This window comes from Zootoca vivipara, chromosome 10 (assembly GCF_965207765.1).
Source record: "Zootoca vivipara chromosome 10, rZooViv2.hap1.1, whole genome shotgun sequence".
Classification (NCBI taxonomy): domain Eukaryota; kingdom Metazoa; phylum Chordata; class Lepidosauria; order Squamata; family Lacertidae; genus Zootoca; species Zootoca vivipara.
In genome coordinates this window covers 11,925,189-11,941,602 of record NC_142593.1, presented here as the reverse complement: position 1 = coordinate 11,941,602, position 16,414 = coordinate 11,925,189, and the positions used below count along the sequence as shown (strand labels likewise).

General features: G+C 43.3%; 1 protein-coding gene across 1 annotated transcript in view; it reads left to right on the top strand.

Annotated features, from left to right (window-relative positions):
- Positions 1-16,414, top strand: part of ROR2 (ROR family WNT receptor 2) — a 160,584-nt gene that overhangs the window by 92,751 nt on the left and 51,419 nt on the right. The window contains exon 2 of the mRNA XM_035099905.3: positions 14,691-14,768. Within this exon, the coding sequence (XP_034955796.2) occupies positions 14,691-14,768 (78 nt within the window). The remainder of the gene's footprint in view (positions 1-14,690; positions 14,769-16,414) is intronic.

The following is a 16,414-nucleotide window of genomic DNA, read 5'->3' as shown; positions in this document are numbered from 1 at the left end:
ACTAATCATTTTTCAAATTACAGTAGATATATTTTTGTTAAAAGCGCATAGTGGCTACATGGCTGTAACAAGGAATTTGCACAGGAAACAACATGAATAGTTTAATGCAGGGGTTCCCAACAAAATTTTCTCGAGGACCCCTCATCGAGCCGCTATTGTGACAAGGACCCCTATTAATTCCTAATCCTAAAATTAAAAAGTGAGAGCCAAATTAAGAGTCTTTTTATATTTTATATTTATACGTTTTTTACAGTTACAACAGAGTACTCCATCAGTATACAGTTAGTTTTAATTTTCAGTTCTTAATGACATAAGTTAAATCTGTCCTTTGAGTCCATTATTTCTGAAATATTAGGTTCCAAACTTGAAACTTTCACTCTGAAATCCGACTGCATGTCGAGCCGATTCCTATATTTGTTTTTCATGAAACACATGGAAGAAAATGCTTGCTTTGTTTACAAACACTACTGTTTTGCAAAGAGGCAGCGCACGCCAGGGAGGAGGGAGGGGAATGGAGAAGACAGGGTACCTGCGCAGTAGCGCACAAATGAAGCCGACGCGCGCAAAGCATCTTGGGGGGGTGAGCGTTAGTAGAATGTGTGCACTGCCTCTTTGCAAAACAGTAGTGTTTGTAAAGCGCCACCTAACGGCATACAGCAGAACTACTGCCTCTATCTAATTCTAGTTTTGCGCTAGACTCTGCTCATGCAGGAAGCGGCCAAAACAAAAAATCTGTTATCATACGAAATATATTTAATATATTTTTTATTCTAATAGCATCTTGCGGACCCCTCTGGCATAGCTCGCGGACCCCTGGGGGTCCCCGGACCACCTGTTGGGAACCACTGGTAATGCCATAGAAGTGTTCCTATGCTTCCAATACATACCTGCCAAGTTCCTGTCTGAGAAATAAGGGATCGGACCGGAAGTAGCAGACCGGAAGTAGTGCTGCCGCCATTTTGAAACTGGGCAAAGCATGCTCAGAAGTCGCTTCTGAGCATGCTCCGCCCAGTTTCAAAATGGCCGTCGCGGCAGAATGAACCGGGGGAAAACAAAAAAAATCCGTTTTTTCAGCTGGGAACAGCTGGAAAAACGGGGGTTTCCCGGGAAATACGGGAGACTTGGCAGCTATGTTCCAATATTCACCTTTTATAATCAGGGTTGCTCATCATTTTTGATGTCTGGTTCTGCACAAGAACAACGATTCTCTAGCCAGAAGCTTACGTTTGAGGTTCCACCACAGTTCCTTTTAATTATTTTTAACACTTTGCAGGTTACAACAAAAGAGGGAACTGTGGCTGTGGTTTTTAAAGCTATTTTAATCTCAGAACCCCTTTCAGTATCATAGATTACGATGCCTCTTGAGCATCTGAAGAATTGCCGCTAAAATAAGGTTCGCAAGAACTACAAGTCAGGTGGCTGTTACAAGAAGTTGTGTTGTACGTTCCTGTGTGCCAGGAGAACCAATAAATTTTGCCAACAGGTGTAATGGTTGTGGATAATCACTGTTAACTCTGGCCAGCTGGGCACTTTTCCAGAACTTAATAAGAAAAATTCCAGACTTTAGACCACACTCCATGCACTTTCGGAATTTTTGGCTGCAACTTGAAAACCTAAAATGTTCTGTGGACAAGCCTTTGCAAGAGATTTTAGTTTCTTCTAGAACACTGTTGTCATTTTCAGTAAACACACAGCTCCCTTCCGCCATTATTTGCTGCTTGAATACTTTTGTGGAGTGACATATTATTTAAAGAGTGCTTTTTAAACTGGTCTCGATTTAGTAATAACACAAAAAGTTCAGGATGTTACATTTGCAAGAACAACAACAACAACAACAACAACAGGACTTTTGTTGTTTTGATTTAGAAGATACACCAGCAGCTTTTAACATGCTGGCTTAATTTGATTAATCATCAAAGTTGTTCCAGTGAATGTAATTAGAACATAAAAGTCGAGAGTCAGTCGAAATTAAAAAAGAGGACAGAGACTTAAAGTTTTGACAGCTACTGCAATTTTATACAGTGGTACCTCTACTTACGAATTTAATGCGTTCCAAACGCACATTCGTAAGTCGAAATTTTTTTTAAATCGAATCCCATAGGAATGCATTGGGAGAAAAAATTCGTAAGTCGAAGCAATCCTATCTAAAAATTCGTAAGTAGAAAAAATTCTCTCTAAACCGCATCCAAGATGGCGGACGGAGCTCCGTTCGTAAGGAGAAACATTCGTAAGTAGAGTTATTTGTAAGCAGAGGTACCACTGTAGTTCATCTCAGAGCTACAGCTACAGCAACCTTCCCAGCCTTAATCTCTTGCCGGAAAGAGAGAGATGGGAAGGAAGCCTGCTTAAATTCCTTAAATTTCCCTCCCCAATCTTGGAGCTGAAAGAGGGGGCAGGACCCATTGTAGAAGTTGCCAATATCTCTCCCCCCCCCATCTTCAGCTTCTATTCTGGCAGGAAGACACACACACACACACTCGTTACTCTTGCTATGGAAAGTGTGGTGAGTGTGATTTTTTTTTTTTTAATACTGCCTCTCCCAAATCTGGATATTATGTGTAAATGTGAGATTTGAGTACCAGACTGTAACGGTGCTGTTGTGGCTACTCTTGAGTAAAGACGCCCGATTCTGCTCTGTCTTTAATAGTTTTATTGCGCATAGTATTTACAGTGCAGAGATAGCTGGACCTCAGTATCCGGGCTGAACGATGGGGGTAGAGATGCTCCTTCTCCAATTGGTGGTTCATGGACCCTGGGGATCTGCCTCACCCACCCAGGAAGTCCATAACACCATAATTAGCAAAATGCAAACCGCTGCTCTACATTCCAAAGCTACTGAATCTGCTTGGTCCTCACTGGGCTGCATTTCACAGAATCAAAGAATCAAATTATTACTACTACTACTACTACTAATAATAATAATAATAATAATGATAATAATTTATTTGTATCCCGCCCTCCCCGGCCAAAGCCGGGCTCAGAGTGGCTAACAACAGATAAAAATAGCACAGTGTACATAAAATTGCACAGTCAATTAATTAAAATACATTCTAAAATCAATTCAAAATCAAATTAATGGCAACCATTGGGTTAGAGTTCTATGAAGAACTCTATGGGGTTTTTTGGGGGGGAGGGGAGAAACAAGTTCCAAATATTTGTGGAGCAGCTCTCGAAAAGATACCATACCAAGTTATTCAGTGGCCGCATAATCCTTTGCCCTCATCTTATCTAAGTGTGTGTATGTAGCAGGCTTGTAAACTAAACACTTTATTTGATGTCCCTGAGTTAGGAAAATTTAAGGACTTAGTAGAAAATTTGGAGGTGGGAGTAACCCCAGTGAGCTTGAAGATTTTGGGTTTTCAAAATACCAGTCAGGGAAGCGTCAATCTATCAATTGTTACACTTTGCATTTTAGACATGCAACAGGGATTATGTAGGGGGGGGGTGTTTTAAAAGTTGTGTGCTATTTTTTGCTTTTTGTACATGTTACTGCATTCTTAAAATAATAATTAAAAAATGTTTTCAGATTAAGTTTTTTTTCAAAAGCAAAGCCCTGCTTAATGGATTTTATGGAATAGTAGGGTTCTTTTTAACAGATGAAATAAAATAAAATATATAATCTAGTTATCCTTATCCTTAAAGGCTTCACTATGAGACAGCAAATACTACTTATACACTATATTTATACTTGCTCTTTTTCACACAAAGGGGAATATTGAAAAATCATTTATTCGCCAGATTTATGGAGTGTTAGCCAATAAACTATTATTATTTTCAGCCTTTTGGAGAGACTGGTTTTTGTTTTTTTGTTGCGTTGTTCTCACAGCCAGAAGCAGTAAAGTAATAAATCATGCAATAATGTCATGGTTAATTATCATGTTTCTTGGTGTGCTTTGAGCTGCAGGTGTGTTCAGCCGTACTATTTTGTGCACTATATTTACAACCCAGGCAATGAAATGTTTTTGGAATGTTTCCTCATTTTCAGGAAGGATTTTTATTTGGTATAATACTTAACCAACATTTACCATCTGTTGTGAAGGAAAATATTCATTTCAGCGTGCAGTTTAATGCTGATCTTCATTCATTAACTTCATATTTTAACTATGTTATTTCTAAGCTAAAGATCAGCAACAGATGTGGCTTCTACAAGTAGACGTCTCTAACGGTTATCTAGACGGTATATTTAATACTTCAAAAGTAAATAAGGGCTTGGAGCAGATTGATATCCCCTGCAATCAACTTCCCTTGATCAACTCCCTTAAAATTACTGAGATTCTGTAAGAAATTGTATATTTTCCCTTTCAAATGAGACATGCCTAGTTAGAGCAGCTGAATGGCTGAGATGACATTCTGGACCCCCTTTCGCCCCACCCTACAACTAAGAGTAACATGAGGGTAACATGTGGTCATTTCCCAGCAGTCCAGAAACTAGACACTCTCCATATTCCCCAAGTATTTTGTGATCAGGAGTTATTTAAGATTTGCCTACATCTCATCCTCTGTTCTGAATGGGACTTGTGTTTCTCTGAATCAGGGCCTACTCGGGAATCAACAGGGCAGAAACAAATGCACGGGTGTTTCTTTTCTCCTGTGGAACTTGCACGGGGAACTCGCAAACCTACTCCAGAGAACAGGGCATGTTACAGTGCGCTACCAAACTATGGATACCCAACCTGTGTATGGCATTGGATGTTGCTACTGTGGTTATGGCTATCTCAAGCTATGTAGCACAGCTTCGTGCAAATAAACCAACAACGCAGCTGAGTACAGTTAAGTTTCCTGCCATCAACTATGCTGTGAAGTTAATAAATGGAGCAAAGTTACAGTCAGAATTAAGGGAGAAACAGGTTGTGTTTTACTCCTCCATGGGGTTGTGTGAGCATGCTTTGTGTCGTTTCTTGCCCTCATGCACTCCAATTCAAGACTGCTACTTCCTTTTTAGTACAAAGCATACTGGCAAACTATGGCTTGCTCTTACCTTCCAAAGTCAGCCATGACTTACAATCCTGGCTTGGATAGAAATCCATAGTTTGTTGGTTTGGATATACAGTACAGTCGTACCTTGGCTGCTGGACGCCTTGGGAGTCGAAAGTTTCAGCTCCCGAACGATCGAAAACCGGAAGTGAGTGTTCCAGTTTTTGAATGTTCTTTCGGAAGCCGAGCGTCTGACGGGGCTTCCGCAGCTTCCGGTTGGCTGCAGGAGCTTCCTGCAGCCAATCAGAAGCCGTGCTTTGGATGTTGAACGTTTTGGAAGTTGAACGGACTTCCAGAATGGATTCTGTTCAGCTTCCGAGGTACTACTGTACCTGCAAATAATGTTTTTTGCTAAAGAGAAGCGACTCCCTTTGAATCAGAGCATGGGGAGTGCTCAAGCACAAACCATTTTCTTGTAGTGCTAAACCATAGTTTGGTTTTATACCTGAGCTGAGTCTTATGGGATGTAGTGTCCTTACTAGACCAGGGGTCCCCAAACTATGGGCCGGATGCGGCCCAATCGCCTTCTAAATCCGGCCCGCGGACGGTTCGGGAATCAGCATGTTTTTACATGAGTAGAATGTGTCCTTTTATTTAAAATGCATCTCTGGGTTATTTGTGGGGCATAGGAATTCATTCTTCTTCTTCTTTTCCAAAATATAGTCCGGCCCCCCACAAGGTCTGAGGGACAGTGGACCGGCCCCCTGCTGAAAAAGTTTGCTGACCCCTGTACTAGACTGTTTCACTTCCATTCTGTTTCATTTTCATGATGAGTTTAATATCTTTTTAAAGCCTGTTTACATAAAGTCATTGTTTGCTCTTTCATCCGAACCATCTGTGATTTGTGCTTGCCTGCAAACCAGGATCAAACCGTAGTTTCCCTGTTCAGACAAAATGACAAACCATGGTTTCATGAAAACTAGGACCAGAATTTACTGGTACAAGAGGACAAGGGAGCATTGGACGCCCTAGTCTCCTTGAGCCTTTTTCTTATGTTTCAACACACTCTTGCTTTATTAGTCTAGGAAGGCTGTCCATATTTTCCTTGTTGAATGTCAGCCAAGTCTCAATAGCAGCAGGCGTAGCCATTGCCTTGAGCCTCAGATCAACTCCCCAAGAGCCTTTGCTCTCTCATTTAGAGTTTCTTTGCCAAAGGGAACTGCACTGATAAAGTGTAGCATTCCAAAGGTAAGAATTTTTTAAAAAAGAAAAGAAAAGAAAGAAAGCAAAATTCTGCCTTCTGCAGAAACAATATGTACTCCCCTGTCCCAAAGCTAATCAGAATTTCATTGCCCAATGTGTTATTTTTAAATATAAAATTACATTTATTGATATTATTCACATGCCTTTGTATTGGTTTCAATCTCAATGAACGTAACATTTGATAGAAAATAGCACAGTAATGACATTCCTTACATTCTGTTTTTAAGGGCTGCTTATGAAGAATGAAGTTATACAATGCTTTAATGGTAATAGTTAATTTAAAATAGTTAATTTGTGCTGTGGCTGCAACACTGGACCTACGTACCTGGGAGCAGTACTTCTGAAATAAAATATTGGGGTAGGGGAGTAAGCCCTGCCCTAGCATAATTGATCACATGATGCAGCACACACACATTATTTGACTGAAAATGTCCATCAACTTGGGGGTGTCCATCAGATATTTTATGGGGGGGGGCGCAAAGGGACCTCACCCCCTAGGAGTTGGCTCCTATGTTCTGAATCTATAGGATTGCACTGTGATAAAATGGGCTTTTAGTGTGTACGTATGGCCTGCCACTTTGTAGAAGACCTAATTGCTAGAAAAGTCCATTTTAGGTTCAAAATCCTTTTGTTGGGTCACATTGCCAGCTGGGTCCGGGTGACGTCATTTGGCTTCAGTCTTCCTGGTTTCCGTGTTGCAAGATTGCCATTACTCTGAATTCAGCATGAGACGAATGTGAAAGTGTCTCCCCCACCCCGTTGAGGTTAAAAAATAATTTGACACTGAAGTCATTAGTTTTGCTTGTTGAAGGAAGTAAAATGCCTCTACATGTGTGTTTATCGTGTAGTTTAAACAGGAAGTCTTCCGACTTGCCCATTTGTCCCTGTTCTTTTCATTCCAGGCAGGAACTGTAAGTTGTGGAGACAGTGCAGGTCCTATCCTTGCACCACCGTGAAAGGGATGTGCAAACTGCAGCAGTAACTGCCTCTTTGTAGACATTTCAACACCCTTTGCCGCTTTTTTGATATCTGTTGCCAGGAGCTGCAGATGTTGGGGGATGAATTCCCATGAAAGGGTATGATTCAGCAACCCAAAGCAGTTTGCATTTCGCAGCCAAAGTAATTAGATTGGCAGCTGAATTAAAAACCTACAGTGGCTCCTTTGTCTGAGGAGTTACAGACCTTGATAACTGACGGTGGGGCGAACGAGAGTGCAGCCAAGGAAATAATAGAGAGCTTGATGATAGTAATTTGAAAGATACTTTCATTTATTGTCATGCATTGTTCACCTACACATGTGGCCCCTCCAGAAAATTGTTTTATAGACCTGTGACCACTACCAGCAAGCACACCACCTCTTCCATTTGTCCACATGAACAGTAGATTTGAGGATTATCACTGCATTTCCCACCTCTCATCTGGACATACATCTGCTTATTTAAACTCAAGTGGGATTTATTTTCATCTTCGCTTCTGGCGAACCAAAGCAACACACGGAAATGCCGTTTACCTTCCCGCTGTAGTGGTATCTATTTATCTACTTGCACTTTGACGTGCTTTCGAACTGCTAGGTTGGCAAGAGCTGGAACCAAGCAATGGGAGGTCACCCCGGCGCGGGGATTCGAACCGCCGACCTTCTGATTGGCAAGCCCTTGGCTCAGTGGTTTAACCCACAGCACCACCACTCTCATAGTGGTGAGCAAAAATGAGGGACATAGTTTGTGAAGTCTTTTAACTGTGTTTATGTGGGGCTCGTGTTATTTCACGCTTGCTCCAATTTTCAGGTGTTTGCCGATTTGCCCTTCAGCTGACCAAAAACAATACTACCAGATTAGTAGAACACGGGCTTGCCGATCAGAAGGTTGGTGGTTCGAATCCACGCGACGGGATGAGCTCCCGTGGCTCTGTCCCAGCTTCTGCCAACCTAGCAGTTCGAAAGCACACCAGCGCAAGTAGATAAAGAGATACCAGCAGGAAGGTAAATGGCGTTTCAGTGCACTCTGGTTTCCATCATGGTGTTCCGTTGTCCCAGAAATGATTTAGTCATGCTGGCCACATGACCTGGAAAGCTGTCTGCAGACAAACACCAGGCCTCTCAACCTGAAAAGCAAGATGAGTGCCACACCCCATAGTCGCCTTTGACTTTACTTAACCGCCCAGGGCTCCTTTACCTTTACCCACTACTTCCAAATTAGCCCACAAGTAGACATGCTGAGCATGAAGATGGTTTGGAGCACAATTGATGCAACACGCAATAAAACAGCAGCAAAAACATAGGAGGGGAAGTCTAGAATAGTCATGACCTGGAGTGATTCAGAAGTTCTTGGGCTACAACTCCCATCATCATTCAGAGTTTCTCTTGCAATCAAACACTATATGAGTCCCATGGACTGCAAGAAGATCAAACCTATCCATTCTGAAGGAAATCAGCCCTGCGTGCTCACTGGAAGGACAGATCCCGAAGCTGAGGCTCCAATACTTTGGCCACCTCATGAGAAGAGAAGACTCCCTGGAAAAGACCCTGATGTTGGGAAAGATTGAGGGCACTAGGAGAAGGGGACGACAGAGGACGAGATGGTTGGACAGTGTTCTCGAAGCTACCAACATGAGTCTGACCAAACTGCAGGAGGCAGTGGAAGACAGGAGTGCCTGGCGTGCTATGGTCCATGGGGTCACGAAGAGTCGGACACAACTAAACAACTAAACAACAACAACAACAAACAAACACTATATAATTTTTTGTTAAATAGAAATCCCTAACCATCGGCCATGCTGACTGGGGCTGAAGGAAGTTGGAGTCCCAACAATTTATGGGAGGTATCAGGATGGGGAAAGATGAACTACAGCTTTCTCCTTGCAGTTGCAATTCTCACCATTGCAATTCTCACCACTGTCACATCACCAAGCTGCCCTACCACCATCCACCTTGCTTCCCTGTTTTGCACCAGTTTATGTAAATGGTCCCGAACCACACTACTCTCACTATTCTTACCCAGCTTGCAGACAAAAAGTTAGCAGCACTCTACATGGGGCTACCTTTGAAGGTGACCCGGGAACTACAACTATTCCAGAATGTGGCAGCTAGACTGGTGTCTGGGAGTGGCCACTGAGACCACATAACACCAGTCCTGAAAGACCTACATTGGCTCCCAGTACATTTCTGAGCACAATTCAAAGTGTTGGTGCTGACCTTTAAAGCCCTAAATGTCCTTGGCCCAGTAGACCTGAAGGAGTGTCTCCACCCCCATCGTTCAGCCCAAACACCGAGGTCCAGCGCTGACGGCCTTCTGGCGGTTTCCCTCCCTGCGAGAAGTGAGGTTAAAGGGAAACAGGCAGAGGGCCTTCTTGGTAGTGGCGCCCGCCCTGTGGAACGCCCTCAAGGGCGTACCCACCATGGGGCAAGTTAGGGCAGCTGCCCTACTCTAGAAGCAGGGCTGGTGGGCAGAGGCGGAGCACAGCCCGGCGGAGCGCGAGTTTGCCATTCCCGCCGCGCCGCGCCGCACCCTCCCTCCAGCTCCCCGGCGCGCCCTCAGGCAAGGCCAAGAACGGCGGGGAACCAGGGAGCGCAGCGCGGTGGGCGGGAACGCCGAACTCGCGCTCCGCTGGGCTGGGCTCCGCCTCCGCCCACCAGCCCTGCTTCTAGGGAGGGGCACAGCCCGGCGGAGCGCGAGTTCGCCGTTCCCGCCCGCCGCGCTGCGCCCTCCCTCCAGCTCCCCGTCGCGCCCTCTGGCAAGGCCAAGCGCGGCGGGGAACCAGAGAGCGCGGCGCAGCGGGCGGGAACGCTGAACCCGCGCTCCGCTGGGCTGGGCTCCGCCTCCGCCCACCAGCCCTGCTTCTAGGGAGGGGCACAGCCCGGCGGAGCGCGAGTTCGCCGTTCCCGCCCACTTTGTGGCCCCTCCCCTTCCGTGCCTTGGCCCCTCCCCTTGCCCCCCCTAGTTTTGATCCTGGGTACGCCCATGAACGCCCTCCCATCAGATGTCAAGGAAATAAGCAACTATCTGACTTTTAGAAGACATCTGAAGGCAGCCCCTCTTTAGGGAAGTTTTTAGTGTTTGCTGTTTTATTGTGCTTTTAATATTCTGTTGGGAGCTGCCCAAATTGGCTGGGGAAACCAGCCAGATGGGCGGGGTATAAATAAATCATCATCATCATCATCATTGGAACCCCAGCTTGTAAGAGTGACTGTTACCAGTTGGCATCATTGCCCAAAGTGATTCTATGTGACCTTAAAAAGTCCTTAAAAGCTTAGGGCATATCTTGGAGAGCATTTCTCCCTGAATTGAGTCCACTCACTGAGGTTCCTCCAAGATGATTTGAACCAGCATGGCCTTTACAGCTGTGTTCCTGAAACTCTGACATGTGTTCCATTTGAAGGTTCAAAAATCCTCCTCTTCTCTTGACCTTTACAAAGAGATTGCAAAACTCACCCTTTCTGGAAGGCATTTTGGGACTTACGTGGCTTTTTCAATTATTTAAATGAATAACATGCTGCTGGATTTGTTTCTCATACTGTACTTGTTTCTTGTTTGTGGAATATACTGTTGGCTGTTTTTTTAAAAAATGGCTTTAATTATTTTAAGTCAGCCCAAGCTTTCCTTGGAAAAGTAGGATAGAAGTGGACAAAACACATAGAAATAGAGAAGGAGGGAGAGAGAGAGGGGGAGAGAGAGAGAGAGGGAGAGAGAGAGAGAGAGAGAGAGAGAGAGAGAGAGAGAGAGAGAGAGAGAGAGAGAGAGAGAGAGAGAGAAAGAAAGAAAGAAAGAAAGAAAGAGAGGATATATGACATATGAGTTTAGTATTAGAATATTATTGAGACTGCTGTGCCCCATCCCTGCTCCCCAGTGCCTGCTGCAGGATCCATTGAAGTTTTTCATCCACATAATGTGGCAACTATCATCCCTTTGTTTCGCCTAACTCAGCCTGGGTAATGAAATGGAACTGCCGTGTCAAATTTGGCCATCAGCTCACTTTAACTGCCAAGCACCCCCCCCCCAAAAAAGGTCAGCAGTTCATTTCACATACCTGTCTATGTGTGGATTTTACAACCGGAGTATAAATCAACCATTGAAGGAGAACGATGATATCCCACAATACTATCTTGCAGATAAAAGTCTGAGAAAGAAATTATCAGCAAGTTGCGTTTGGGGTCCTTGGTGGGCTTATTGCATCGATTGTTTAGCTCTGAAGGATCCTTTCTTGTGCCAGATTTTCGAAGAAGGTTATCGACATCCTGGTTACCGAGTTCCACAGTAGCTCTGGTCATTTGTGCCGCTGAACACTACCTGTGGGTTTTGTTCTGCTAGCACACAGACTGATTTGTAGTCATTTGGTGATGGAATATCATGGCTGAGCTTCTGATATTGGTAAAAGGGGCTTTGTATAGCTTACATGCTGAAAAACTTAAGAAGGAAATAACGAAGCATGATGGGAAGAATGAATATTTGAACTGGATATGTGCCTGTGAGAATGAACTGGTTTAGTCCTGCTGGCCACATGACCTGGAAAGCTGTCTGTGGCCAAATGCCAGCTCCCTCAGCCTGAAAGCCAGATGAGCGCCGCACCCCACAGTCGATTTTGACTGGACTTAACCGTCCAGGGTTCCTTTACCTTTACCTTTTACCTGCCAAATTAGGAAAGTCCATGACTCCATTGTGGGATAAGCAATGACTTTTTCTGGCATGGGAGTTGAGTTGAGTCAGATCTTGGTAAGGATTTGGACTGTATTACAGTGGTACCTCAGTTTACAAACACAATTGGTTCCGGAAGTCTGTACTTAACCTGAAGCGTACTTAACCTGAAGCGTACTTAACCTGAAGCGTACTTAACCTGAAGCGAACTTAACCTGAAGCGAACTTTCCCATTGAAAGTAATGGAAAGTGGATTAATCCGTTCCAGACGGTACTTAAACTGAAAATACTCAAACCGAGGCGTACTTAAACCGAGGTACAGTGGTACCTCTACTTACGAATGACTCGACTTACGAATGTTTCTACTTACGAATGGAGCTCCGTCCGCCATCTTGGATGCTGTTTAGAATTTTTAGATAGGGTTGCTTCGACTTACGAATTCTTTCTCCCAATGCATTCCTATGGGATTCGACTTACAAATTTTTTCGACTTACGAATGTGCGTTCAGAACACATTAAATTCGTAAGTAGAGCTACCACTGTATGATTGTAATTCACTGCATGGCTATTTCTGAGTCGTTGACTAGACCCTGGGTTTATGGAACTTTCTAACCAGGTGCAAATGAGGAAGTGTATTTTGTTTGTGGGGTCAAAAGCAAAAAAGTGGGGAGCAACTCGAGCAACCTTGACCTTTGTAGAGTAGGCTAGTTTCTTTGCACTCTGTCCTCCTTCCAGACAAGCAAGAGGCATCATTCAAGGACCCATTCCAGTCAGACAAAATCACTCAGAATGTGAAGCTTGGTCATTGAGGTGTGTGACATGGGAAACATTCCAAGGGCCGCATCAAGGGGTGTGGAAGGCACATTCGGCCCCTGAATCTGACGTTTCCCATCTTTGTTGAAGAGTTAGGAGGTTCCAGTGTTATTTTCATCTGCTAAAAGAGGATCACAGATTAAGTTGCGGGAATTGGAAAGGGGGGAAAAACCTGTGAGAGGAGTACTGGTAACAGTAGAAAGAAATGGATTCACAGGTAGTTATTGAAACATCTAAAAATGCTTTAAATGTTACACGCTGCTATGAAAGGAAAGGAGTATCTGTTGGGCCAGATGGTTCATTGGCAGTTTTTCACAAAAAATGTACAGGCAAAGTCTCGTGGTCTTTATGACACACAGACCAAAGTCTGGCATTGCATTGACATCCAATTTGAAAACGTCTGGTCTAAAATTTAAGAGAGGATAGATTTTTTTGAAGGTGACTTTTCTAGGTCAGTGTCTCTTTTTCTAAAAGTAAATTTTAAAGGGAAAAGTTTGTAATGACATGCCTGCCTGTGATGTATAATTTACATAATGTAAAGAGGATCTTATAAATTTAATGCAGCTCATTCATACAGCTTTTTGTTGGTTTTTTAAATCTTTCTGTGGCTTGTAATTATCCACTGATAAGGCACATATGGGGATAGATGTTTTTGCTAGAAATAAACACACTGCGCTCAAGAAGGAATATCACAAAGCTATTATTAAAGTTCCTCTTTTAAAAAAATAAATAAATGAGCAAATGCTTTTTTCTCTTTCCATCTTGATTTGAGGGATTGAGAAATCAGGAAGGAATGCAGGAGGGTGGGAGCTGGGAAATGAGATAGCCTCCCTGTGTCTGGTCATCAATTTACTCCTCTTGTTTCTCTGTCTCCAGGATTCCTCTCTAAATAGCTAAAGAATTGGGAAAAAGGGGAAAGGAATTTGAATTTTCTCTAAGCAACAAATCTCTCTCTCTCTCTCTCTCTCTCTCTCTCTCTCTCTCTCTCTCTCTCTCTCTCTCTCTCTCTGTGTGTGTGTGTGTGTGTGTGTGTTTAAATCAACAAATTGAGGGTTATATTTAGGAATTACGATTTGGGTGTGTAGACACTGTCAATTCCTGATAATTCTAAATTTCGCTTTTCTGTAGCCAGTAGATTCTGTACAAATGAAGGAACCATTGGCCAGTGTGTTTCAAGAGCAACCGGTCAATTTTGTTGCATGTTCCGCTCAGATAGTGGATAGGAATAACACTCAGATCCCCCGCACCATTCCCCCTTTATAGATAGGAGTTAAATAATAAGGCTCTAAAACTAATTAAAGAAGCATTCTTTCCATATCCAGATTGCAGTCTCATGACATAACCGTTTCTTGGAGCTTAGCTTTTTGTCTGTACAGTTCCTAGAGCATTATATCCAAAGAATGTCTTGCGGTATTGATGACGACACAGGCAGGTAGATGACAATCCAGAGTTAGATTATACCAGGATTACAGAAGTAGAGAGAGTTACAAAAGTTCTCTGTTTTTGCATTTTGTTCGTTCCCCTTGAACTTGGTGCAAGACTTATGGAAGATTAGGGGGGGGAGGCATAAGGAACTACCACAGTCTCTTCAAGTAAAGACCTGTATGTGCATCAAACAATTCCTCTGCAAACATGTTTTGGGTAGTTCAAAAACAATGGTCACTCCAAGGCCCTTTTCTAGAAGAAATCCAAAGCACAATGAAATACTATGTCCTTTTTTTCTGACTCCAGGAACATGGAGTTCCCCTTCCCTTTGGAAATGAGAAAGAAGGAAACCTCACATATATTGGAATAGCAGGGGCGTTTTACCAGACACATACTTCAGGATTTTTGTTCTGTTTACCTGTTCTTGGAAATAAATCTTAATGCTCTGGTGTGAAAAGAGGTGACTGTCATCAATAAAAGCTAAGATCTGATCTCCCGGGAAGACAATGGATATAAATTTTGATGTGCATTTTTGTAGCTTACCAAATTTGCCAGTCAAAATAACATCCTAGTGACAGAGGAAAAAGATAAGCTGAGTATCTGAACTAGATTTTGTGTTAAGTGGTTTGTTTGTTTTTTATTTATTTAGGTGAAATGGAAATACCAGATTCTGATGATCCTTTAGGCCAAATGGATGGACATGACAGACCAGTTCCAACACATAAAGGTAAAAATAGTTTATTTAAATACTAGCCTTATCAAAACCTGACAGCTGAAGGATTTGTTTAATGATCTATGTTTTTCACCACTGGAAAAATGGTTATGTCCCTGTGGAGATGGCAGTATTGAGTCAGTGGCTCATGTGCACTCTTTATAAAGATTTGAGAAGTGAGGTTATTACCCCTTTCCTATTGTCCATGCTGGGTCGCTCAACCATTGCTACTGTGTCCTTACAGTGTTTCTAAACCTTGGGTCCACAGCTGTTGTTGGATTACAACTCCCACCATCCCTAGCTAGAAGGAACAGAGGTTGGGGGTGATGGGAGTTGTAGTCCAATAACAGCTGGGGACCCAAGGTTGAGAAACACTAGCAAATCAAGAGGATCAGGTGAGAGCAAAAACTGCAAGCCTCTAGGGCAAGAGGCTCAGTGCTTTAGACCGCAGCGCCACCCGCTTCCTGAATAAACAAGCACACAATCACTGATATGTTCACCCACCATTGTGAGGCTCAAAGCACAAGGCTGTGGGTTTATTGTGATGTCACAAAAGCACTTGGCAACTGAGTGGATATCAAGGCAGGCCAAGGGGAAAGCCCTTTTTTATTTCCAGCAGGACACACCTGGCAATGGATGTGACATTCAGCACTGCCCAGGTTTCTTCCACTTGGAGGAGGCAAAGTGGTGAATGGAAGGAGGCAATCCTCTGGCAGTAGGATGCTAGGGAGCGATAATAGGGCAGGTTTGCTTGCTTAAAGGCTGCTGGTATCCATGGTTGGAAGCTGGTGGATGTCTCATGATGGACCTAAGAGAAGCTGGCAGATATTGGTGGATGGAAGCCAGTGGCTTTTGAATTCAGAAGTTGGTGGAGGCTACAAGGCTAAAGCAGACGGATGTTTGTGGATGTCGGCTGATGGAAGTTCACCTTTGGAAGATAGTCAACAGAAGCCAGTGGATATTTGTGGACTGAAGCCAGGGCACGAACGTGAATGGATGTCATGTTTTTGGATGTCGGCTGGTATATGTTTGTGTGAGTAAATGGGAGGTTTCAAAATGGTGTTTCCATGTGCACAAATGTGATGTGTGGAACATAGATATTCATGAACAGATGAAACCCATAGGAGGGGGGGATATTGATTTCATAGAATCAGAGAATCTATTTTGGGAGAGACCATGAGCATCATCAAGCCAATTACCTTACAATTCAGGAATCTTTTGCCCAATGTGGGGATTAAACCCACAACCTTGAGATTAAGAGTCTAGTGTTTTTTTGTGTGTTTTCATGTTGTATTTAACTGCCCTGTGATATTTGGATGGAGGGCAGTATTCAAATTTTAATAATAATAATAATACCACCAACTATAATAATAAAGGTTTTTAGCAGGGGCCATTAGAATAAGATCTATTACAGTCAAACCTCGGTTATTGAATGTAATATGTTCCGGAAGTCCCTTCGACAACCGAGGGGTGGCTTCCGATTGGTTGCAAGAGCATCTTGCACTCAAGCAGAAGCTGTCTTGGATGTTTGGGTTCCGTAAAATGTTTGAAAACCAATGCATTTACTTCTGGGTTTTCAACGTTCAGGAGCCGAAACGTTTGAAAACGGAGCCATTCGAGAATCAAGGTTTGATTGTACAGTACAGTCGTACCTTGGATCC